Source organism: Athalia rosae, chromosome 2 (genome assembly GCF_917208135.1).
Source record: "Athalia rosae chromosome 2, iyAthRosa1.1, whole genome shotgun sequence".
In the NCBI taxonomy this organism is placed as follows: Eukaryota; Metazoa; Arthropoda; class Insecta; order Hymenoptera; family Athaliidae; genus Athalia; species Athalia rosae.
The window spans coordinates 6691403-6716919 of NC_064027.1; the positions used below are offsets into that span (position 1 = coordinate 6691403).

At 42.8% G+C, this 25517-nt stretch overlaps 1 protein-coding gene across 3 annotated transcripts in view; it reads left to right on the forward strand.

The window, feature by feature from the left end:
• Positions 1–859: 859 nt before the first annotated feature.
• The window catches only part of LOC105684677 (transcription factor AP-2-epsilon), a 90236-nt gene continuing 65578 nt past the window's right edge, over positions 860–25517 (forward strand). The window contains exon 1 of one of the 3 annotated variants that reach the window (XM_020851585.2): positions 860–3460. In XM_020851585.2, the coding sequence (XP_020707244.2) occupies positions 2978–3460 (483 nt within the window). In that variant the 5' untranslated portion in view covers positions 860–2977. The remainder of the gene's footprint in view (positions 3461–25517) is intronic. The other 2 variants (XM_012398231.3, XM_048650975.1) reach the window with 2 other exon arrangements.

Here is a 25517-nt window from a genome sequence, read left to right on the forward strand (position 1 = left end):
ACGATCGGAGGGAACGTCGGACATGCGGACAATGCGAGTAGATGATGAAATGTCCGCCGTGGTTCAGATAAGCGGAACCCGCGGTGATATCAGAGATCTATCGTAGCGATACGCGAATGACGTTGAACATATAGAATGGTAATGATTGGAAATTGTGTTCTCTGGCCGGGTACAGAAGAAGAAGCAGAAGTAACATCGGTTCGTACGTCTGTCCATATAGTGTACGCGGAGGTTGGTTGGTCGGCTTTGCAGGTTCTTTTAGAGAAGGACGGCAAATGGATAAAGTCAATCGTTATACGGTGATATCTTTGAAGGCTAGAACGACACGCGCGTTTCTATACCATACTATACGGCTTCGAAGAAGGCAATTAGAACGAGACAGAAGAAGGCAAGGCGCTGTCTAGTCAAACACCAAGATAGAAAACGAACGACGCATACATGGAAACGTCTCGATCATACACCGACGTCGTCGAACCGAGATCCGACTATAAGTACGCGGTGACCAAACGCGGCGATTCCACGAGAAGGAAAGAGAGACTCTCGCGTCGTACCCGCTGTAGGTGTGTATGAGAAATTCTCGTAAGCGAGAAGAGGAAAGAGGCGTTCTCGGTTGTTCGGAGAACGAGATGAGGAGCGCGAAGAGCGCGATGTGCGTAAGAAGGAGGAGAGATCGAGGCGACGGTGATGCGGTTCTCGTCGATGGTAGTGGTGTCGGTGCGGAGAGCGGGGGAATCGGGTCGAGAGGGGACCCGCTGTCCAGGTGATGATGTTCGTACCGCGGTCCAGAGGAAAAGGGTACCCGACGATCGGGATACGCGTAGCTGAGAGACGGGGCTATGGGGGCTCCGTCGCGAGCGAGCCGGACGGACGGACTTCTAGAAAGAGGAGGACCGAGCTCACCTGGACGAATAAAATAAAGAGAGAGGGTTCCGCCGCAGGTGCGCGGGGAGGAGGTCCACCACTTGTTCCTCAACCGATCCATCCCCCCCTCTCGTGCCGCGGGCGGCGCCACTTGTTTCTTCGCGTCTTTTAGCCTCTAGCCATATTCTCGAGGGCGCCCGCGCTACGAACGTGTCCTGAGGACCGTCACCGTCAGCGTCATAGCCACCGGCATCACCGGTACCGCCGTCGCCATCGCTACCGTAGCCCATCGCCCTCGTCGACGAAGTCTCCCGTTGCCGTCGCCGTCGCCGTCCACATCGCCGATCGCCGATCGCCCTCGTCTCTGCACGTACCCCGACCGACGAATCGCCATCGGCAACGTACCGCTATCGAAGCCCGCGTGCGCCGACCCCGTGGGGATTTCCCGGGACTTTTCCGAAACCCCCCCACCCGTGACCACGTGGTTGCGAGACGGCCGCAGGTGACCGGAAGTTCCATCGAAGTTCAGTGATATTTTTGTTGCCGATTACATGAGCCACATCGATTTTTATACATTCGGTTCCGAAGTGTTACTACGACGTTACGACGTTTCCAATCCATTGCCGCAGTATTGTTCTGCCATTTTTTAAATTTTCTTTTACGTCGATTCGTCGATTTTTTTCAAAGTGGCCAACCGAATCTGCGGATGACAATTTCTCATGGTTTCAGTTGGTGATTACGAGACACGACCACGTCCAGTTTCTGTTTTCTACATTACAGTGCGATCGTAGAACGAAGGTTTGACGTATTCGTTGTAGCCGATGTATGTCAACAAATGACGTGTGTATAAAGGATCGTATGTGTCATCGGATAATCGGTACGGCAAGTAGTACCCCAGACACACCGCTGTATTGGATAATTAAATGGAAACTCGAAGCAGCTATGCAACTCAGTCGGTGGTTGGAGTTTGAGTAAGCGGACCCCTCGTTACTCTCCAGCTGCTGCACTAGGATAACAGAGTTACGCCGTTGGAATCGATTGATGATCATTGTTTTTTTTTGTTCGTTCGTTTTTTTCTCCTTCTTTTTTTTCCCTGCGATCGTGATTTCCTCTATCCACGCGGATCTGCATCGCGTCAAGGTTTCATACCTTTAATGACATTTCGATTATTAATTATCGCACCGTGACCTTTGCACGCCTCCATTGCCAGTCGCCACGATATGTAGAATGAACGAAGCTATACTTCTGAATTTATTCCGTTCCTAAAATTTTATCATCGCGATACGATGGAAAATTTCGTCCGCATCCCAAGTTTTTGTTCGATCGACGTGACGTCTGGTCGTGAATAAATTTACGAGCCGCTGCAATCGACGAAACTAAAACGCATAATCACGTTGAAATAAAACAGATTAAAACAAACAATCACCGATTCGCCGATCGATCGATACGGTCTCTGGAACACGTTTGTAATTAACGGATAAAACCACACCGCCGGACTTTACTTGCGATACCGCGTACGTGTATAGAACTTTACGCGTATTGCGTTTTACTTGTGTGCGTGAATACCGGGTACAGCATAAAGAGCGAGAAATTTAATAGAGACAATTTAGCTGCACAGTGAAATCGGTCCAGATCAACGTTGAGAACACAGTAGCCGGATAGTCCTCGATATGTATATATCTTTCGTGCAACGGGGGGGCACGTGACTCGGACAGGTTTACTCGCCTTCGATATTGGTCACACCGGTGGTGGCTACACCGCCTCTACCTACCTACCAACCTACCTACCTTACCCTGCTTCTGCAATAATACGTGTATATTTATACACCTATACTGTGGTCTATGCCAAATAACGCGCAAAGATATGAAACAAACAAAAAAAATGTTGAATCAAGAAAATCAAGAACAACATTTTAATCGTGCTGACTAGCGTAATATCCGGAGAACGGGGAGGAAGAGGTCAGCGGATGGGGTGGGGGGTAGGAGGTGAATTCGACATTGAAAATTGAGATACCGAGAGTTGGGGATAATCGGAGAAAAGGAGAACGAATATCTGAGAGAAATAAATATGATACTATACGAGGCGTCTAATTACCGGTTTTATCTATTGAACGTTTATGGTCCATATTTATTCGGGACTGTCGTATAGTGTTTCGAAAAAAACGAAAAAGTTAAAAACTCCGAAAGACATTGAAAAAGTGTTCAATCTTTTATATCGAGGAAGAACGGAAAGATTGTTCGTCGTAGAAAAATTCGACGTTCGTATAACCGGCAAAATTCGACTACCGCGAGGAGATTTGCGACTCGCTGCGATGTCCAGCCTTGAAGGGGGTGGCGATGCCGATAACGGTACGACCACTTCCCCCCTCGAAGAAGTCGCATCGCCTACGAGTGTTGAATCGGAATTAATGGTGACTGACATGCTCGATGATCATGACTCGAGACTCAATGATTCTCGCGACGTAAAAAGGAAACGGGATACGGACGGCGACGAGCTAAGTCCGAGAAAACTACCCTCGTTGACGAGCAACAACAACGACGTCGCGTTCGTACTCGGTGATAACACGGAGGACGGATTGCAAAACGACGGTGGAGATGACGTAAGTTGTTATCTCAAAATCATAGATCATAAATCATAGAGTAAAAAAAATAAAAAATAAAAAAAAAAAAAAGGAAAGAGGAAACGATCGCTCGTCTTTGTCTCCTTTGAATCTTTGTCGCAGTTTTTGCTTTTTAATATACATCAACCGGCCGCTGAAGTTCCCTCGTGGTATTTTCGTTATGTAATTTAAATAAGTGTACACATATATGTAAAAGGCGTTCTATGTAGTGCAATACGCATACGTTTGTTTACTTACATATATTTCGAGGCGGCGGGATAGTTTCAAGTTACGCGAGCATGCGTGTACGATGATAGTGAAGTAAGAGACGAGGATGAAGGGGAAAAAAAAAATGGGAAAAAAAAACCCCTCAAAAAACAAGTGGATATAAAACAAAATCCCAGAAAACAAACTGGTATTTACTCCCACGCTATATACACGCTTCTTCGCACATGTGTACGCGGTATTATAATACATATATTACGTATAGGATATATATTCGACGATGTGCATAATATTCGGTCGCCGATGATCAAAGCAACAGCGGCTGTCACACGGCATCATTTTCACCTATGCATCGGAATTAGATCCGAAGTATTTTTATCGCGGGGCATTGACTTTTTTTCTCCATTTCGGATAAGGATCTCGGAGTCCGGGATAGGCGTGTGCGTTGTCGAAATTTACCGTGGATCCTTGTGTCGGTGCGTACGATAATGAAAATTGTATAAATGAATTCGGGACGATCGGTGTTTTTGGTGGATGTGTCCGGTGCATTGAAATATTGAATGGACGCCGCGTTATTGGGTGTGTACGAGTGCAGTAATATACGACGATAACCGATCGTTCGCGCCGCGGTTCCGAGTGCTTAGCGGCTCACCACGCGGTGGCAATGACTTTTAAATCGTTGCTTCTAAGCTTCTTAGAATATTGGAAACCCGTTTCAACCTTCGCTTTCAGCTGCGGTGACTTCGAAGATGAGAAGGAGACACATCTCGCCTTGGGCTCCCGCTCGGCGCGAGCCCATATCTTTTTTCTCTCCTCTCTTTTTCTCCTCTCTCCCTCCCGGTGGTTCTCTATCGCTCCTTCATTCTCTCCATCGTCGTCCCACTCTCCTCATCGCTTCGTCTCGCTCTCTATACTCGCGGAGGGTTTCCCAGTAACCCTCGGGGTTTGACTCACTATTACTCCTGCTGCACCTTCAGGCGTTATATTCCAGCGTGTTTACTACCCGCCGGCATCGCTTCTTCATTTTATATTTATTTCCACTCCATTTACACACATGTTTCACCGCTGGTTAACGGTTCACCGTTTTTTCTTTCGCGCGATTTTTCTTCTTCTCTTTTTTTTTTCTTTCTTTTTTCTTTTGACAATTCTCGCTTCTCTCATTTTCTCGATTCATCCTCTCCCTTCGATTCGCTCGCAAAATTTTCGTATTCTCAAAGCTGCGCGCACACCTATCGTAGAAAATAGGTAAGATGAAGAAATGCGCGAGCGGCGCGTGATCGCAAACCGCTCCGCGTCGTTCGCTGCGCGGTGACCGCAAGGAGGTGTTATCCTTGTTACGCGGTTCTTCTATCCACCTGCGGTTCAACCCCCACTGAAAGTCAACGCAGCACGTATCGCCACGTGACAAGGTCAAGTTTGTGCGGATTGCGCACCGAACGTTGTACGCCGTCTTGAGCACACGTTCGCAATTCCTCTACCTATACCTATATTCGTAGTCGCGTTATGCTACGTATACCCGCTTACCGGGCGTCGCGACGCGAGCGTCGAAACCGTTAAATTTTCTCATTAATAACGATGTCACCGCGGGTAGAGATAAGCGGCTACGCTACGCTATTTATATTGCAATTACGATCGGATGGTTACGTGTCCGCCGTTCAGAGAATTCGGATAACGAAATTCACGTGTTGATATTATCGTGGGAGTTTTTGATTTGATTTAAAATTCGATTCGAACGTTTTAATATATACGTCGAGGGGGGGGGGGGGGGGGGGGGGAAACGTGATTATGTATATCGTGTATCGTATATCGTGCGCCGAAGCGTTATACATATGTGAAAGTAACGAACTACGTTATTAACAAATTTGTAACTACACACCCATTAACATAATCCAGGTCTGATATATGCTGCTTTTACTGACCGATAGAAAGACACCGACAAGACCAAAACTTTACTTCTCTACCCATCCATATGTTTCTATAAACATATGCAAATTCATTTATAACACAACCATATATATCTACCTCGCTCGATACATATTCCGTAGCTCGTACAACTTGCCTACACGCGTACGCAATTTACATTACCTACAACCACACCAACCACCACCGAGTATACTATACTCTGTACCACATAGTTACCTCATCGACATTATTTTGCACGCGCCAGTTAGTTTGGCGTTTCAATACACATAGGTGGGTATACTTGAATAGATACCTTGTAAGCATGTATCGCGTAACCGTCCATACTTTACAACTGGGAAGAACGAGGGAGACGACTTCGAAACAAATTGAGATATCCCGACGGAATTTAGCGACGCGCTTCGCGAAGTTTGACAGAAGTTCGAACTCCGCAGACGAAAATCCGAAGGATTATTTTCATTGTATTTTATTTCTTCCAGACAATTTTCGCGTCTGGGGTCGTGAAAAATAAGGAGGAAAAAAAAAAACGGAAGGCAGAACTGCAGTTTAGACGCGATATTTTAAGGGGTTAAGATTGATCACCTTTTCGCGGCATTTTAGATAATTATATACCCACGTGCAGAAAAATTCGTGTGAGCGTATATTATGTATTATATGTATAGCGCGAGCTTGCGGTGATGAATCGTTGCCAGGCTCTTCGGGCTGTACGGTTAAAATTCCTTTAGAATGATTCTCGCGAAGTGACCCAGTCAGGATATATCGGTAACAGGATATGCGGGTACTATACATATACGTACGACGTATCTGCCTTTTGTCTTTTTAATACGGAGGGCTTTAAATCATTTCATAAAAATTAAGATTCTCGGAATATTATACGTACGCTGTCCGAACGTTCGATTCGACAGCAATTATCTCCCTATAGCTGCTTTCATTTTTCTTATTAACTGTTCGAATTTTGAGGCATATTTTTTTTGTTCGCCTGGTCGCCGATCGCCTCCCGATTTTTTCATTCTCTCATCGTTGCCCCGTTTAAGACCCGGAGAGACGCGACTTCGGAGAACCGCGATTCCGGATGGAATTCAAAATTCCATTCTCATAATTAATTACAGCTACTGTTATACATACATGTGAGCGTGCGTACTGGTATACACCGTCTTTGCAAGTACGTGCGACGACTTTCACTCTTTGGAAATTATAAGGAAGACCTTTTACGACGGTGATAAAACTGAAAAAAGTACCAGATGCGTAATCGGAAGATACATCTAGGAGACAATCATTTGATTTCATTACTTCATCGAACTTAATCGAGTAAATTAAAAAATTTTCTGGATCTACGGGGCAACGCGAAGGTAAATTGCACAAAAAAAAAAACGAAATATCTATAAACGAAGCATTGCGTGTGATTTTATAAGTTTCATCTGTCTGCAGCCTTCAATTATTATTGTACCTGCTCAAGAACGTAAGAAAAACTTCAAAGATTATCTCTCGTCACGATATCGGGTCTCGCCGCGGTATTACATTAAAACCAACCATTCAAATCTGAAGTCTCGTCGAACATGAACGACATGCTAGAAAATGGGATCGAAATGACGGAAGTTACCACAAAATCACATCGAGATCTCCAAATTTGAGTTACTCCAGAATTTCCAACTGAATTATTCTCTGCATGGTATGATTTTTTTCAGTGGGGGTAAAAGTGAGGAACAAATTAAACGAGACGACGACAAAAAATTGGGCAACGCGCTCCGTTGTGATTACTAAAAGCCGTCTTTACTTTGTCATTATCCCCGACGCCGGCTCGAAATATCATTTGGTTCGCTCGTTGCACCATTTAGTTAATAAATTAAATTCGGAACGACTTTTAAACGATCGGTAAAGAACGTTACGTAAATACACGCCTTCCACAGTTCATGACTATAAATTTGGCTGTGTGTACGAAGTATATAAAGAGATACATATACATAGGTACACACCTCGGAATACAAACTTCGTATTTATTTTATACCGAGATGAAAAATATTGTCTAAATGTCACGACGCTTGTTGTACCAAATTACTAACCTCACGCCAAGCCCACCTCCTCCTCCTCCCCCTCCTCCTCCTCCTTTTCATTCGGTGAAACTTTTAACATCGTCGATCCGTCGATCGAATCGACAAACGCTAAAAATGAGACGAACAACTTCAGTCCTCAAATTTATTAGATCCGAAAGAAGGAAAACTGAGAAAAAAAAAGAGGTGAAGAATTCGTGGCTCCGAGTGCACAAGGGGTTACATAGGCGAGCGATAAAAAGCTTCGTTTATAACATAAATATGAAACCTGAAACGACTGTGTAATTCCAACTTCATTTGGTTGAAAAATGAAAAAAATAAAATTCCGTGTACGATGTCGTATGCGATAAATCATATCAATTAATGACGATTTGTAAAGAGATAAGAAGTTACTGTAATTAACCACAAGGGTGTTTCCCGAATATGAAAAATCCCAAAATTCTCTTCCATCTGTCGACTCTGGAGTCTATAAAATAAGCGTTCGCAGGTCTGCGTATCGCGGATGAAATCTCGCGTGTGAAATGGGTAATGGAATCCTCGGGATGGTCCGAATCCTCGTGATTTCCGAGTCGGGTAATTTTCGTTAGGATCGGAGGGATGCCCAAGTGGCTCGGCGAGCGCGTGCGCTATGAATCCAATACACGTGTATCGTATGTAACATAAAGTAAGATAGAATCTATAGTAATGCAATGCTAATATGAGTTTTGTGCGACGTAAAGCTATGCAGCTGATGTGGAAGCAAACGTATCCTCCGCGTGTACGTACGTAGCGAGGCGCACGTGTACGTACTCACGTACGGGATTGCGGATCGCGTGGGAAGTCCAGTGGAGGGGGATAAATCCCCCTTTCGTGTTTGATAGAATCTCTGGGACGACGTTGGCAGCGCGCAGCAAAAGCAGAAGCATCCCAGAAGGAGCAGCAACATCGGGAGTAGTCTCCTTTATATCTGCTGCTGGCTGCGGCACGTTAACAGTTTAACTTACGACCAATAGGACGGGCTGCACGATTTAGTATAATTTGTCCGAGCTAGCCTAGATCGATAGATTTCCGGTAAACTTTCTGTTATATCGCCGCACTCGAGACACATAATATTCCTATTATCTCGGAACGCTGCGGCGTATGGTACACCTCATGGCGCCGTGAATCACGAGTCTCACCGCTCGTATACGTGTACACCGTATACGACGTACGGAACAGAATACCAAAAAAATTAAATTCGAAGGGAACCGAAGATTGATTCGTGCCGCAATTCGTCACCGATGCACCCCGAGCAACGCGAATCGAGGACGAAAGCAAAAAATTTTCAATGTCGAATTTATTTCTGAACCTCATCGCGAATCGCGAATGCGCTACAGTGCTGTACGGCTGCTGTATCACCATTATATGTAGTAGTACGAGTGTACGTAGGGTGTTGTATCAAACGCGATGTATAACGTAGCGTTGGATTTCTCTGAGGAACGTTAATTGCAACGCCGTGTCTAGCGATAAGTCGTTTAGGTCCTACGTGTCGTTAATTTACGATTTACGACTAATTAAGCCAGAACATAGTCCGCCTGCTGACTAGCTGCAGCTTTTCCAACACGATTTTTTTATTATCATTTATTAATTTTCTTACTCGTTTTATTTTATTTTATTTTTTTCTCCGCTTACACAGCTCCACTCGTCAAAAGTCATTCGGAATCGGAGATGCACGATCATATATAACTACGAGTCGTATATTATACCTGACTTGTCCGCATATGTGTGCACACGCGTATATATAAGGTGTACCGGCTGCAGTCACCGCAAATAACCCGCGCATATTAATTAGAAAAAAAAGTCCCTCGAGTCGCTGTTGGGGATTTTTTTTAATTTTTTTTTTCAATAATTGATATCGATTTACGGAAGGTGAAGGAAGTAGTCGTCGAATTCATTGATCGTAACTATACGTAAATTAAAAGAAATTATCGCGATCGTTGAATAATTCCGCGTTTGATCCGCATGATTTATCGCAACTGATTACCATCTTAATTTCCACCCCCTGCCCCTCTTCCTCCTCCATCTCGTACGGTGTAAATACACGGCAGCGAATGCACACTAAGTGCATGTTTACGGCGATTCGATAGGGATTTTATAACGAACCGCGTTGTGTACACAAGCCATACTTAATTCCATCAATTCATGGAATCAAACTCTGCGGTAAGTTGATGTTAATTGGAGACAATAGTCGCTTTGGAGCTAATAATGTGGCGGTCGATGTAATTATGGTAATTAAAATCAGGCGTGCGATGCTGTTGCCGTTGCGGTAGCGCGATTCTTCTCTCTACGTCATAGAGCGCGGTCTGCGATCGACGATGCGCCGTTCAATTTCTTGCCGTTCTTTCAACGTATAGACTCCGCGCAACGGGTCAGTCCGTGAGGCAAAAAAAGAGAAAAAAAAAAAACCAAAAAACGCGAGGGAAAAAAACGATCAGCCCGGAACCCGGTCGGTGGTAGACGAGGTTCGAAGAAATTGGCCGAAAATTGGGAGAGGAAAAAAGAAAAAATGAAAATGAATCTTCGCCACGGGCGAGAGGCGTGATTCTTCTGTATACCGAATAAGTACATCGTCGATCTCCCGCGAATCATATTCAATTCAGCTCGACTCGATTTGTTTGTTTATTTATTTATTTATATATTCATTTATTCATCTATTTATGGGTATAGATCTGTTAAATATACGTCTATTCGCATAATGAAGTCCGTTTGACACTAGTAAGAAATTCAAGTCTATCTTCTTTCAAGTGTACGTAATACAATGGAAGGAAACCTACTACGTCAGTTTCCGATAAATATTCTTTCGAATTTGGAAATCGTTGTGACTGGGGAAAATCATTATCGTTTCCACGACTCTTGAAAATGTGTAGAAATCACCAGTCGAGGGTATTTCGTGTACAGTGTATGTAGAATCAGCTGTACATGAACGTTCGTTCAACGGGGCATTCTTTCATCCACGTAACGCTGTACGTTCTGCATTAAGAGAAGAAAAAAAACTCTGCCGACAGGTGCTGATCCGTACGCTTCCAAAATTCCTATAGATTCAGAGGTACCCGATGAAAATTATCCCGGCGGAAATCTATAACGCCAAACGACGTCTCTTCCGCCATCGACAATCTCGTTTTTGAATTCATGCAATGAGTAATATCTCGTAATGTGATTTTTTACGCTACTAGATAATATTATTTTTCCATCATCCGCAATGAGTATACGTATACAGAAAAGCAACTGATCTGTGTAACGCTATTATATTGCACTTCGGAAAATAAAAAAAAAAAAAAGAAGAAAAACTGTACGTAGTTACCGAACGTTACTAATGTGTTTTACAATTGTATAATAATATGTATGAAAAAAAAACATTGCGCAGTTTAGTTGATCATAAAACTGCTGCACCGGCACATTAGAGCTGCGTAATGTGAGACGTAGATTTGAAATCATGCAGTCCGTACAATTTCAGTTTTTATAATTTTTTTTTTCTCCCCCAAGGCGCATTTATCGTGAATAACCGGATGTTTGACCCTTGGTTTGACTCGAAGATGAATTTATTAGCTCCCTTCATTTTGTGTGTCTGAAAAAGAAACAACTTTACAATCTTAATAATTTAGGTTTCGAGTTCCACTTTGATACGGTTTTTGAACTCTTTGAATACGCAGGGATTCAAGGTCACGGGCAAAATGAAGACGGATTTCTAATAGGCCGTGGTCAATTTACATGGTAATTAGAAAATTTTGTGGGTTCTAAATTACTTTTTAACCGTCTCCCGTCAAAAGCCGGACGTTTTTGTATGAGAAAGGTTTTTCAAGACAGCAAATAACCGCGTAATAAGTCCGGAGCAGGGCTGATGGAGTTTAAAAAGAGATTTAAAAAAAATCCACGGGGAAAAAAGATGAAGAAAAACGTTAGACAAACAAAAACGACGAAAAAAGGTAGTAAAAATATGAGATTAAAAGCTGTTGAGCAAACGCTTACGAATTAACGTTGGATGGACGAAAAAATTGAAGCCAAAGAAGTTTCAATTTTCTTTCGCCTTTGGTCGTATAACAGATTATGATTCTACGAATGCGTACACACCTGTGTGCAGGTTTTGTGAGATAAAAGTTATCGCATTTTGCACTTGTGTGTAATTATTATGTTATTGTTTATTGTAATTGTACGAGCAAATGGCGATGAGAGGCGCATACCGAATGAATAACGCGCTTGACCAATAGCCATAAATTGTAATGCGGAATTGAGAAACTTGTGCTTCTGTTACTTGTGTAACTTCGGCCATGTAAATTTAATTTTAGTTCGCATAGAAACGGATAACGTACGTTCGTATTTATTCGAGAATTCGGTATGTATAATATAACGCGGATAGAAATAATTATTATGATCCGGCTATGATTATTATACGGTGTTGAAGAATTTATGAAATCAGTGTATGATAGAAATTCAAAAATTTTGATCTCTAATCTTTCCATTATCTTTGGAAAACAATCGGAAACTCATTAAGCAACTGCGACTGGTTAATTATCATGCGCGTTAGAGTCTATGTAATAACTGTGTAAAATTTTAGAAAATACGAAAATATATTTTGTAACTTGAAAATTTCTAAAGTTTATTCTTGGAAAAGTATTTAACTGTGCGCGTGGTGGTGGCCGTCGAATATATACGTGGCGGATAGCGACATCCATTATGCTTCACATCCTATTCATTTAATCGTAAAATGTATACCTATGTCTATTATGATTCCGAACCTGCCATCTAAATGAATCGCTTTCTCAAAATAATTGAATTAGTGTCAATTTTTTACTTTTTAAAAGAGACAAATTGAGATATCTCGATAGGCTTAATTTTTAGCTCAGTTTAATGAAAGATTCGTATTCGTGGGGTCAAATTACGTAAGCAGCGTAGCGTTTTGTTGTGAGACGTGACCTTTGGGGCTGAACAGAGGTGACGCCCCACAACAAACCGCGCGCCCGTGGCTACCTGACTCCAGCGGAGCTCGAGCTCCCTCGTAGACCGAGAAATTCAAATATTTCGACCCATGCATGGATTGCGACGAATCAAAGTGAGTCTACGACTAAAACCAATCGATATGTCTTCATTTTTCTGCTCCCAACAGCGAATAATTGATGATTACTCGATCGATTGCAGGAGTAGATGATTTTGGCTTTCAGATTTGGATTCCTCAGCTGATTATATGTGAGATTACTCTTGAAAAACCATAAAATAATTCGATTTTTGAGCAAAATATAAATCATTGTTTTAATCAGGTTTAATATGCTTTTCTGACGTATTTTGACCTCAGGAATCCAAATCTGGAAGAAAAATTGATCTATCTCTAAAATTGACCGAGTTATCGCCAAATTTCAGCTTTTTGGGGTCAAAAATAAAAAATTGATTTTTCAGTCTATCTTAATGTAATTTGAGCTCAGGAATCCGAATCCGAAAGAAAAATTGATCTATCTATGAAATTAATCGAGTTATCCCCATTTTTTCGCGATTTTTGGCATAAATTTGAGGATATCTCGAAGGGAAAAAATCGTAGCTCAATTTGGACGACGGATTCCTTTTTCTGAGGTCAAAATACATAAGAAAAGTGCCATACGATCAATTTTAAAAAATAAAAATTTTTGGTCAAAATTTGAAAAAATCGTAAGGGGTACCCCTTGGAAAAATCTCAAATTTTGGCCAAAAATTTTTATTTTTTAAAATTGATCGTATGGCACTTTTCTTATGTATTTTGACCTCAGGAACACGAATCCGTCGTCCAAATTGAGCTACGATTTTTTCCCTTCGAGATATCCTCAAATTTATGCCAAAAATCGCGAAAAAATGGGGATAACTCGATTAATTTCATAGATAGATCAATTTTTCTTTCGGATTCGGATTCCTGAGCTCAAATTACATTAAGATAGACTGAAAAATCAATTTTTTATTTTTGACCCCAAAAAGCTGAAATTTGGCGATAACTCGGTCAATTTTAGAGATAGATCAATTTTTCTTCCAGATTTGGATTCCTGAGGTCAAAATACGTCAGAAAAGTGCCATACGGTCGATTTTTAAAATACTTAATTTTTGGCCCAAAAATCGAAAATATCCAACGGGGTAATATTCCATTTCATCTGCTATTAGGATGTATTTTGACCTCAAGAATCCGAATTCACAAGTTTAACTGTCTATCTAGAAAATTGATCGAGTTATTACTAATTCTTCGCTTTTTGGAGCAGAAATATTCGGATATTTCGATGGGAAAAATTCGTAGACTAATTCAATTGACGGATTCATGTTTCTTAGATTGAAATAATATTTGAATCAGTCACCCAAATGTTTTCGAGAATGCAATCTAGCTCATTCATACATATCACTGTAAGATGCACATGCACTTGATCGGTGATGACACATTCGAACAACGATTATTCACAATTCCTATATAACACCAGGCGATCAGCAAACGAATGAAGAATCAACCAGCTGATACAAATACTTTCTTCATCACCTACACAATTAGTGATCAGAAAAAGTGACGTTTAGTGTACGCGCGTATACAGTCTCTCTGCAATAATCGACTTGACCACCGGAAGTCGACGGCGGGCAGAGTGAAAGATTTGTTTTCTTTATTTTTCTACTTCTTCATATTTTATTTTTTCTTCTTCGGCTCCTTTTTTTTCATTCATTTATTTTTTTGGTTTCTCACTGCATTCTATATACGCGTTCGAGCAAATTTATGCGTTCGTGCAAGCCTCCGAGGCACCTGCAGATGTCGGCCTATACCCCCCGGCACTTATGTACATTTTATTTTACATGTATTTATGCATGAGACAAACAGCGCACGCGAATGTATACGTGAGGGCGTGGGCCTCCGTTACCGATTCAGATATATTCCGTGTAACGTACTTGCATAAGCCACCGAACTCGTGACTATCCGACAGGGTTCGTAAACTCTGTCGAACGATTCAACGCGGAACCGATTTTATCGATACGTCATGTGAAATTAAGCGTGGCTCATCGATTACGAGATTCAAGTTTCTCACCTCTCCTCGCATTACTTCGGATCTCGATCCTCGAAGAATTTTCGGCGAATATTCGAAATCTGTAAAAATCGGCAATCACCGTTGAGCAGGTATCGCGTGCGCGATGAATGAATAAATTCATCAATTTACCGCTACTACAAATTATTACACGTATAATATAAGTATATACCGATTGAGATCGCAGGGATCTACCGGTCCAGCCGTCTAACTGTATAAATAATTATCGATCGCTTCGCGGTCCTACCGATCACGTTATTTCGGTTGCTCGTTGCTTCGGATCTGTGACTACTTTCCCTGATCTAATTAGGGGCTTTTGACGTGCCGGAAAAATGCGATGCCATTAGATTGAAAGAGAAAAAAAGAAAAAAAACAACAAATCGTGCCGCTTATCACCTGGTACCGGGATACCTTTGAGCCGTGGAATTTGAATCACTAATACCCGATCGGTAGAGTGTAACGTTAGCTGTGACGTGCGGTCGGAAAGAAGATCGTTTCTTCGTCGATGACAAAGTTGGAGGGAGCGTTCGATCTCCCGCGTGCATCGAAAGATCGAAAGATCGCGAACTTGAGAGTTGTGAGAGGGAGAGCTGGGAAGCAGATCGAACGCGTGTATCGCGGATTCGAGACATTCGTCGGGACGAGATCGGCGAAACTGGGCAGCTTCCATACGCTAACCTCCGCACGGGGACAACGGCCTCCATTGAGATCTAAGATCTGGACAATATCCTTGTTCGCGTTATGCGTAAAGTGTGTCTATAAGTATGTATGTACACGGAATAATATGTACGTGTACACGCGAGATGCCAGATACACTCGTGAGTCGCTGTATTGTCGGATCATTCTTTGCCCCTACATCGATACAAGCTCCGCGAGAACCGGAGCAGAGCGCGAGACGCGATGGGTTTCAGTTTATGTCAACCGTACAGTTCGATATTTTCCGCACCGTACGCTCTATCAAAGTAAATCTGAAAAACAAAATGAACCAACAGAAAATAAGAAATAAATAATATATATCGACGCGTTACAACTATACCTATGTAAATATCTGTTTGCAATAAACTTCGATAAATAACTACCTAGGGCACATCTATAATACCTATCTACGAACTACGGTCAACTTTACATAGGATATATACGTGTACCATGAAAAAATATACGTACACGCATGTACGGCATCCGTAATATATAGTACGCCGTGATCTACACCGATACTAAGAATTGTATCGATCTGTATCGATATCAAAGTATTGTATATATATATATATTTGTGTAGTCCCCGTAGCATCCTTCTCTCCCGCTGTACCCTGCACGTATCTAGTCGTGCGTTGTATGAAAAATTAAAGTTGAGAAGAAAAAAATAATGTAAAAAATAAAAGCGAAAAATAGACTACAAAAACGGGACGAACAAAAAAAAAAAAAAAAAAAAAAAGAAAAGAAAAAATGAAAATGTAAGAAAAACAAAAAAAACAATCAGACTCTAACATATGGTTCGACAGCACACACGCCCCTCGTACATACAACACCGACGAGTAGTGCACAAATCATATTATATGGCAACATGCAACATACGTACGCGTATGTTGTGCATTAAATATAAATATCCTATGCGAGCTTTGCGCACCGCGGTCACTCTTATGTATCCTACGATATAATATGTAGATATTATACGCGGGATGCGAACGGGAATCGATGCAACTTATCGTACGTCGATCGATGCGAGTGAGGTCAGAATTCGCGTAAGGGGTGCGTTTTCGGATCGAGGCTGATCGGCGAAAAGTTTAGACGAAACTCCGAGCTTTCGTCGAGCTCCGGGTGAGAGATGGAATTTGAGAAAATTTTCGAGTGCCACAGGCGGACGCTTTTGTCTCCGGGTTATTTTATCGGTGGCGATTACGCGCGCACGGTGGTGCATGACGTAGACGCAAGTCCCGTCGAGCTCCTCCGCGGACTTCGACACCCGATATCTTTTGATCTACGATCTACAACGCATCGATGTTATTTACCGTCAACTTCTCTGGATACGTGTGCGCCGGGTATTATTAATGAAGTACCGAGGGGATTTATAAGAGTATATAACAAATCGACCCCCCGTCTACACGGGCCTTATTAAGGTAAACTCGTCCGTGAAGGAGGCATTGTCTCGCGTCGTTGTGGGTCCGCATCGTATGTACAAAGAGGCCCTAAAGATTCTATTTTTACGTATTACGTATACCCGCACTCGCGCACACGTACCGTAACTCCGGAGAACATCGTGCGTTTGCACATCTGCAATTATATATATATTTGTTTCGTGTGCTTCGACGATCGTCGTGTACTTTGAAAATATCGACGCGTCTGGTGGGAATTTCGGAAAAGCAGAGTGTAACCGATTGACGGGGTTTCACCGAAATTGAAACTCGAAAATTCTAATTGACAAATAAAATAAAATAAAATCGCGGAGTCGAAAGATGGGAAAATTCGGCTTTTGAATAAAAATTCTCGTTAATTTTTACACCATAATAATGACTCCGGCTCGGTTGACTAATAGCGATAACGATGATTGGCTTTTCGACAAAATGCAATAAAAACTGTTCTATACGATCGCTATTACGTGTGGTATAAACGCCGCGATGTACGTTTCATATATATACACATAATCACGTATATATTTTACCGAGTCAGGTAAAGTCGTATAACTAACATCAATTAGGTTGGGTTATGCTAATCCGAGTATACGGAGGCGGGTATAATATATCGGTGCGCAAATAATTTAAGAGCGCAAAGTATAAAAAAAAAAAAAGAAAAAGGGAAATAGCCTCCGCTCGAGTCAGTTATTAGAATTCTTTCCTCATTTAGTCACGACTTTTACCGACAATTACCTAATAGCCGCAGATACGTTATTGACAGACACACACGTGACCCACGCCTAACTCGGAACACCAGGCGAAATAAAGCATATTACATTATCAAGCATATACTCTGCTCAAAGAAACGCAATAAATATCGCATAGAAGTACGATAGATACTTGATGTACGACCAAGGGTTGGTGCTCGCATCCAACGGAGTTCGCTATCCGTATCGCATCTGAATTTATGCGAAAGGTCTCTCTCTCTCTCTCTCCGCACGGATATCGGGTACAACAATATTATTATTTCAGATGAATATCGGAGAAGAATCCCATGTCCTGAGCCATAACGAGTAAAAGTTCATGGTTGTTCTTCCAGCTCGATCCGTCCAATCGCGAACAGTTGTCTGAATTTTTTCCAATTCCTCCGTTCTTTTTTTCCTCCCTCCGTAATTATCATTGGTCCATTCATTATGTGAATACGATTATATTCTTCGTTATTATGTATAGACGGCGCAATAGTTTTCTCCGCTTTTATGGTCGTTATTACAATATTTCTAGGTAGGGTAGGCACGTAGGTAAAGAGATATCATCGTTGTTGCGAAGCAATAGTATAACAACGATATTTGAACCTGCCTATAAATGCTATCTTTTTTACTCCATCGACGGAAAATTATATCCATATCGTACGTCATAATCGATCGGTTGCGAACGTCGATAATGTGATTCTGAGAGGAGACACGCGAAACTTACGCTCCCCGATGAAAAGAATTTCTTCGCGTAACGATCGACGTTCACAAGGGGAATAAATTGTACATTATGTACGAGATCGTTTTCCTCACACGAGACTTTTTAAAGAGTTTCGTTAATCGTCCTTTGGTCGAAGATTCGGATATTACCTAATTGTTATTATACGCATAAATAAAGGAGGCCTTCGCTCGTTTTATTACGTTATGCATCAGAGAAATCGTAAGCCTGTCAGCTGTGGGTCGTATTATCGGCCATTCATACCTTGTGTAGGATCTTTTTTTCCGTACCGTTATTAATTAATTCAACACGAGTTTTGAATCACTAATTTATTAAATTTCTTAACAAAGCTGTCGATATCATTCATTAGTCGTGTTGTTCTTACGCTTATAATTTATCTACTTGTTCGTTCGTTTCATTTTTCCTCTCCATAAATCGACCGTTTTTCGAATGGTTGTTTCATAGTTTGCGCAACCGAGTCACGACTGCCGATTTTGACGTGCGTAATTCATCAACGTGCGCGGGCCTCGCGTGTATAAAATTTTGCATAATTCGGGGCAGGTTAACGAAAAACCACAATTGGTCGGTCGGTCGGTCGGTCGGTTGCCCGTAGTTACGTACAGGAAGCCCTTCGATCTTCTTCTCCCGCTACTCCCGAAAAATTTCTGGTTGGAACCGCGCGCGTCGTTGATCAACCACACGCCGCGAGTACCGTTAGAGATCGAGACGGGCCCCGGCTTCGCGAGAGGAGGATATCTCTCCACCTCCCTCCGCGGGGTCCCCGGTCCCCCTCTCCCCCGACCCCCGGCGCACGGTGTGGCGGGAGCAGCTTTTTAAATTCAAAATTCTTCACTCGCTCGCCCGCCTTTTTTCCTTCGCCGGGTTCGGACAAAACATAACTACCTTTCGTTCCTTACTCCGAGTAGGTATTCGATTCTCGCGAGTCGCGGGGCCTCCTACCCGTACGCGTACTTACGTATGTGTGTAACGCTCCGCTCCGCACGAAGAGAAGGAAACAACTGCAAGGGGAGAGGCTGATATAGGACCCCGTTATCGAGGATAAACTTCGTCTTGAATGACTGCAGTCGGGATGGCTCAGTCCCGTATGTCTGCGTCGTAAAGCTGTCCTGCCCTTTCCTTTCCATCTTTCCTCCTTATTTCTTCGACTCTCTTTTATTCCTCGCTCGGTCTTCATCGGGTCGCGGCGCGGAGTAAGCAGGGGCGATTGAGACTATTAAAACAGGCCATTCCTTTCCTCCTTCTTTTATTTGCTTTTTTTTTTCTCCTCCCGTCTTTTGTTGCTTCGCGGTATGCGGACGGCATTCCGTATGTACGTAAAATATAAGGTTCCAGCCATAAATTATTATTACGCAATTTCTCCACGTCAATTCTCAGCGCAGATGTCTCAAAAGAATTTGGCGGCCCAACCCTTTGACCCAATTGCGAATCTCAACCCCCGACGTCACCGGAATCGGGAGTAAAAGACAAGGGGGGGGGGGGGGGAAAGGGAGCGCGCGGGGGGCGGGGGGGTGGAGCGAGCGTGACGTGAGCGGGAAATATTCGCCCCTGGGTGTAAAAAGACAAGGGTGTTGCGTCGCGTTGGTTACCGTTGGGTGGTTGTGGACGGGCCCTGCGGACGACTGTCTGGAATGTCGTTTAGCTACTTCCCGCTCCCACCATCCGCATCCTCTCCAGAGGCTGGACTCGTCCCTCTTTCTACGTATACGTCCGAATACCCCGGCACATCTCGCACCGACGCGGACGCGCTCCGACTGCACCTCGTCCCCTTATCCAATTCTCTCAATTCTACATCCTCTTCGGATGCACTTCTCGCTTCGCTTCTTCGTTCCCCGATGTGCAGGGTACATAAATATAATAGCCGTATACATGGGCGGTACAATGCCTCATTCCGGTCGCGCAACCCTTCCGAAAAATCGAATATCGAAGTTCGAATATATTCGGTGGTTAATTGGCCCGATTTATGTCCGTTTGAGAAATATCGCGGCTTCTTTCCCACACGGTTGCACTACATTTTGGGAGTCGATCGTTATCATTTTGACGAAAACGATTCTCTTGTTTTTTTTTGTTTTTTTTTTTTTACTTCATATGTTAATTATTTTTCATCCGAGCGCGTACGACGTGAGAAGAAATAAGATTCTTCGAGCAGAGTCGAGTCGATCCGGCTGCGATGATTTTTGTTTCTTCTCTGAGAACGCGGAGGTGACGATGTGTAAGTCGATTCGACAGGTTCTAGTTTATAGAGGATTATATCGATAAGCATCGGTGTCCCGCGTTTAACGAAGATTTCGATCGGACATCGCGGGACGATCTATCTCTGCAGGGGATTGACAAAGCGAGCCGAAATTTTTGGAGAGGGGTAAAGAGAGCGGCGATTAGGAAGGCGTACGTGATAATCTTCTCGATAATTTCATGACCGTATATACGAAGAGGGCAAAAAGGCGAAAATGAGAAAAAAAAAAAAAAAAAACCGTACCGCCGATTTTACCGGTGTATACACGTATGTGGGATATTTAACGCTGAGAAATGACGAAGTGTATCGGAGGGAAGGAGGAGAGAAAGACGAGGGTATATATCTCGTTTGATATGTTGGGCTACGAAAAAGAGCAAAAGTGTTTCTCTTCCTCCGTCGCGTATAGAGAATCAAGAGAGCAGAGCTGATATTCGAGCACTGAGAGAAAGAAACAGGTTTTAAAAGTTGGCCACTTCCCTCGCGACTCTGAAGTTCAGTTTTTATCGAACGCCAGCTATAGAGATATACTTATACATATCTATCTAACTATGAACAGAGTTGGCGGACGCATCTCGCGCTCCGAAGATACACAGATGTGTACAGATATTTATTTACTTTTATTCCATCGCATTTTTCTTTGAAACTTTCTCGTCGGAGAGATCATATTCTTTTCCTCTCTCATCATCGTCGTCGTCGTCATCATCATCATCATCATCATCATCATTTCTTCTCATCTCATCCTAAACACTTCAATGCAATTAGTGTTATTTGTGTCACACCAAACGTACGTATGAAAACACTTTGGAAATGAAGAATTCACACTGTCGAATCTCCCTTGGAATGGTCAGATAAACTCACTACTCATCGAAATCGTGAAGAGAAGCTCCTGATTTTTAATTGCTACGGGTCGAAAATTTTCAATCCCCCTTCCCCCCGATGTACAACGTGGAATTTGTGCTCCGAATATTTTTCAGCATACGTGAGAAATTTTTATCGCTTCTCGAAAATTGGAATATCATTACGCTATAATTCCTTTTTGAATCATTTGTGTTTTCGTCAACATCCATTCATTAATTTCGGTGACACGTTCAGGAATCCATGTTCGTAATTAATGGCATAATAATTTCCGACTGAATTACGGCGTCGAGTTTTGATCTTTACGTCCGATCGCGTATAAAACTTTATATACATATTGTAGGTAAGGATGAACGATGTTATACGTGCGTAACCGGTAAAATATCGTTAGCAAGAATTTATCATGGGAATGCAGTTTATAATATCAGTTGTATTCGTTATTGGGAATACGTATTCCGTGATAAAGCAACGGGTCTGTGGGATTAGAATTCCCGACGCCAACTGATGGATTATTTCCATTAATATATGCGATTCTTAATTCTCTCCCCGCTTGTAAAATATTAACTCTCCCTATCACGCATGGGTGTTCAAAAATTTTTAGTCTTATATATTATTCCCGCTTTGCCCGGCTGCCGTACCGATCGTCCGAGTGTTTCGTTAATTTTTCGGTCCCATCGATTACTGGTTATGAATTTATTGAATTTTTTATGCAAATTTTTGTTACATTCGTTCACCATGTACACGTATACTCGTGGCCGTACAAATGACGTACGTTCGTAACATCCGGAGACAGTGGTGTTCCTGTGGTATCTTCTTTTTCATTTCGTTCCCTTTCTCTTTTCTATCGCTTCTTTTTTTTCTTCCTCTTCTCTTTTTATTTTTCTTGGTTCCTCGCGTCTTTGCTCCTAGAAAAATCACGCGTTGGCGTGACGGAAAGTAATGACGGTGCCTCGTTGCATATGGATTACATAAATTATATCGCAAGAAGGAATTAAGCGCGGCGATCGGAATGTTCGAATGATGTAATTTTCAATCGTTCGAAATTTCGGGTACCTAACGCGCTTAATTTATGAGATGTACGGCAAATGTGATCGTATATCGACGTTTCGGTTCCCCGTAGTTTTACCATATTACCGTGCACGCATTTTTTTTACCCTCCCATAAGTTCCTTCGAATTATAGGCACACGTCCGGACATTCGGTAATTTGGTGTAATATTTTCGCCCCTGGTGCCTCGGCGCGTTACGTGCAGACGGGGCATTTGGAGTGAAAAATTTCTACGGTCTTTTATCCGCCTGCCACCAGTTATCCCTTACCTCGTCGCGTAGTTCGCGCGACGCCGGAGCTTTCCGCAGCATCCGTGTGATACTAAAACCGACTACGTCTAACTGAATCTCACGGCGTATTACCCCCTTAGGCTCCTATCAGGAGATATAGCTGGCAGCAGCTCTCCGCTAAACTAAATTCCTCAATAATTGCTGCTGGCCACGCCTCTCGCCCCCGTATGTTAATAACAAAGCTAACCCGCGTAGGGACGCCCGGAGGACGTAAAGCACCGCGGTGAAACGGTGCAACCGCATTAAACCTCCACTGGGACGCGCGTCACGAGAGGGTACGCTCGGTGAATATCGGAAACTGTCCGGAGCATTGCATAGCGAAGCGTCACGCGGAAGCTCTTCTCTTCTCCTCTCCTCTTCTCTCTCTCTCTCTCTCCTCTCCTCGCTCTCGTCACGCGACGACTCAACAGGTCGTACCTAACAGGTTTTTGACAGACGCCGGCGTCTTTTTAGACCGGGTAACTAGTTGCGGGTCCAAGAGGTCGTCCCCCCTGCTCTCCGTCTTTCTCTCTTCTTCGGGAGCGCGCGCGCGCGCGTCCCCCTTCGTTATTTCCTCCTCTTCTTCGTCTTCGACCTCTTCAACGTCCGCGTCGACGCTCTGCAGCGCCACGCGGTCTTCTTTTGAGCTCTCGATGATGTCCTAGTCGCGGAATTTTCACCGCCCTGAGGGATGATACGCGGACGGCGGAGGGCGCGCAGTTTATGGAGGAATGTTGATTTTTTTCTTTTTTTTCTTCTTCATATATATATCAACGGAAAGACGCACGGCGTCCTCCTGCGCTTGACAGCGCACGTTAATCTCCCGCGTTCTTCCATCAGATTATCACTGTGCACACTGCTGCACCTGTGCATTACGTTTGACCTGCTTCTGATATTATTAAGTCGTTAGATCGTTCAGTTATTCGAAAAATTTACATCCTTCAATATTGCCTCCAACGTGTAACGTGTGAGCATATTTTAATATCGTCGACCTCAACGTATAATTTCGAATATCGAATCCAGCTGAAACTCAACCCGTTGCAATCGGTTTTCTCGATTCATGTAATAACAGTACGATGAATGAATCGCATGAACCTCGAATAATTATTTCCAAACTAGTGTGGCGAGTCGATCGATTTTCCATTTTCAACTTTTTCGAACGTATGATTTTTATATTGTTATCTATCGCGTTTATAAATCGAACAGTCATTTAGATCTTTTTTCTGGTTCTCATTACGCCTACGATTCATCGGTATCATTCGGAAGATAATAGAGTCCGGCGGTTGAGGAATATAAAAAATTAGCTACCAGATTTCGCCGCGGTTTCGTTGCCCTGCATATTTCGGGTTAAACGAGACATGCGACTTTTGACGGTCCTCGCAAAATACATTCTATTTTAAATACCGTACGGTGTGCGGAGGTACAACGCAAGGTAAACGCGTAAGATAAATATCTGCTGTCCATAAATTTGCATATCGAAATAATTCCCAACTAAAATAGAAGCGACTCTATTAATTCAACGCGGTTTTGACCCCAGATGCCGTATACTCGGGTACTTAAATTATGATATAGTGTACACAATATAGGTATATTATACGGCGAAGGTAACGTACCACACCGTACGTAAGTATGGTCGGATATACCTGGTAGTTGGTAATGGTTGGGCATAACCTTTGCGGCGTTAAAACCGTTCCAGAAAATAAATATATATAATATCGATACTCGCAACGTAAATTATTACCCGTACGCAGGTATTAATTAAATTAAGATCATCAAATACTCAAGGCTTAATGGCATCCCGTGTGCAGTTACAGTTATAATAATAAACCGCCCGATCCGAAATAAATTAAAAAAAATGAATGAGAAGGGAAGAAAAAAAACATTTTGAATTAAATTTAAAGAAATTCATTCGACCGGCAATGTCTCTAATAAAACTGAACCGTTTCGTCATATCGAATTCAATAACTAAACTCGCTAGTTCGATAAAAATATATCCTACGCGCTTGTGCGGCACCTGATTTATAAAATAGATTCAGCGGTTTCCGAGCGCTATATGATAATGATAATTTTTATCATCATATTTTTCACAGTAACAGACGTTCGATTTTGTTTTTATCAATCGAATGTATCTTTAACAAAAAAAAAAAGAAATCGACGTTACAGTTCGTTAGACGTTAGTTTCGTCAGACGGTTTTCACAACAGATCCGTTGAAATATCCGTTGACTTCGGATCATAAAATTTGGGATCAATGAAAAATAAGCACAGCGAAAGAATGATATAAGGAGCCTCCGCGCTCGGAGAACAGCTGACCAGAAAAGGGGGGATATCCCCCTCGGAGTCTCGGGATGTCGAGAGCTTTTCGTTCGAGTGACCGTAGGGTATTTCAGCGGGCGCGATGGAGCGGGAGGGGCACCTGGATTCGGGATGGCTCTCATCGGGCTGCGCGATGCGGATCCCGTAGGTCGGGTTCGGTTATCGCCTTAGGGTCAAGTCGTACGTCCCTACCGGACATTTCTGGACATTTGTCATTCTCCGGATGACGCGGCCGATTTCATTCAACAAATTCAATATTTAAGTACACAAACTTTTTCGTTATCATCCGTCACACGTCGTCACGCTTCTTACTCGATATTTCACGGATTGTTAACTGGATTACATCTGTATACATGGCGTGGAGAACCATGACCTGTATAAATTCTCGATGTCTCGTCGGTTTTTATTGTAGAAATTTTCGGGACTTTACTCTTTAATCTTTTTTTCTCTTCATTCGAATTCTTACCGACACGATATTAAGTCGATGGCACCGCGATGTACGTACGTACATGTATATACGCATGCA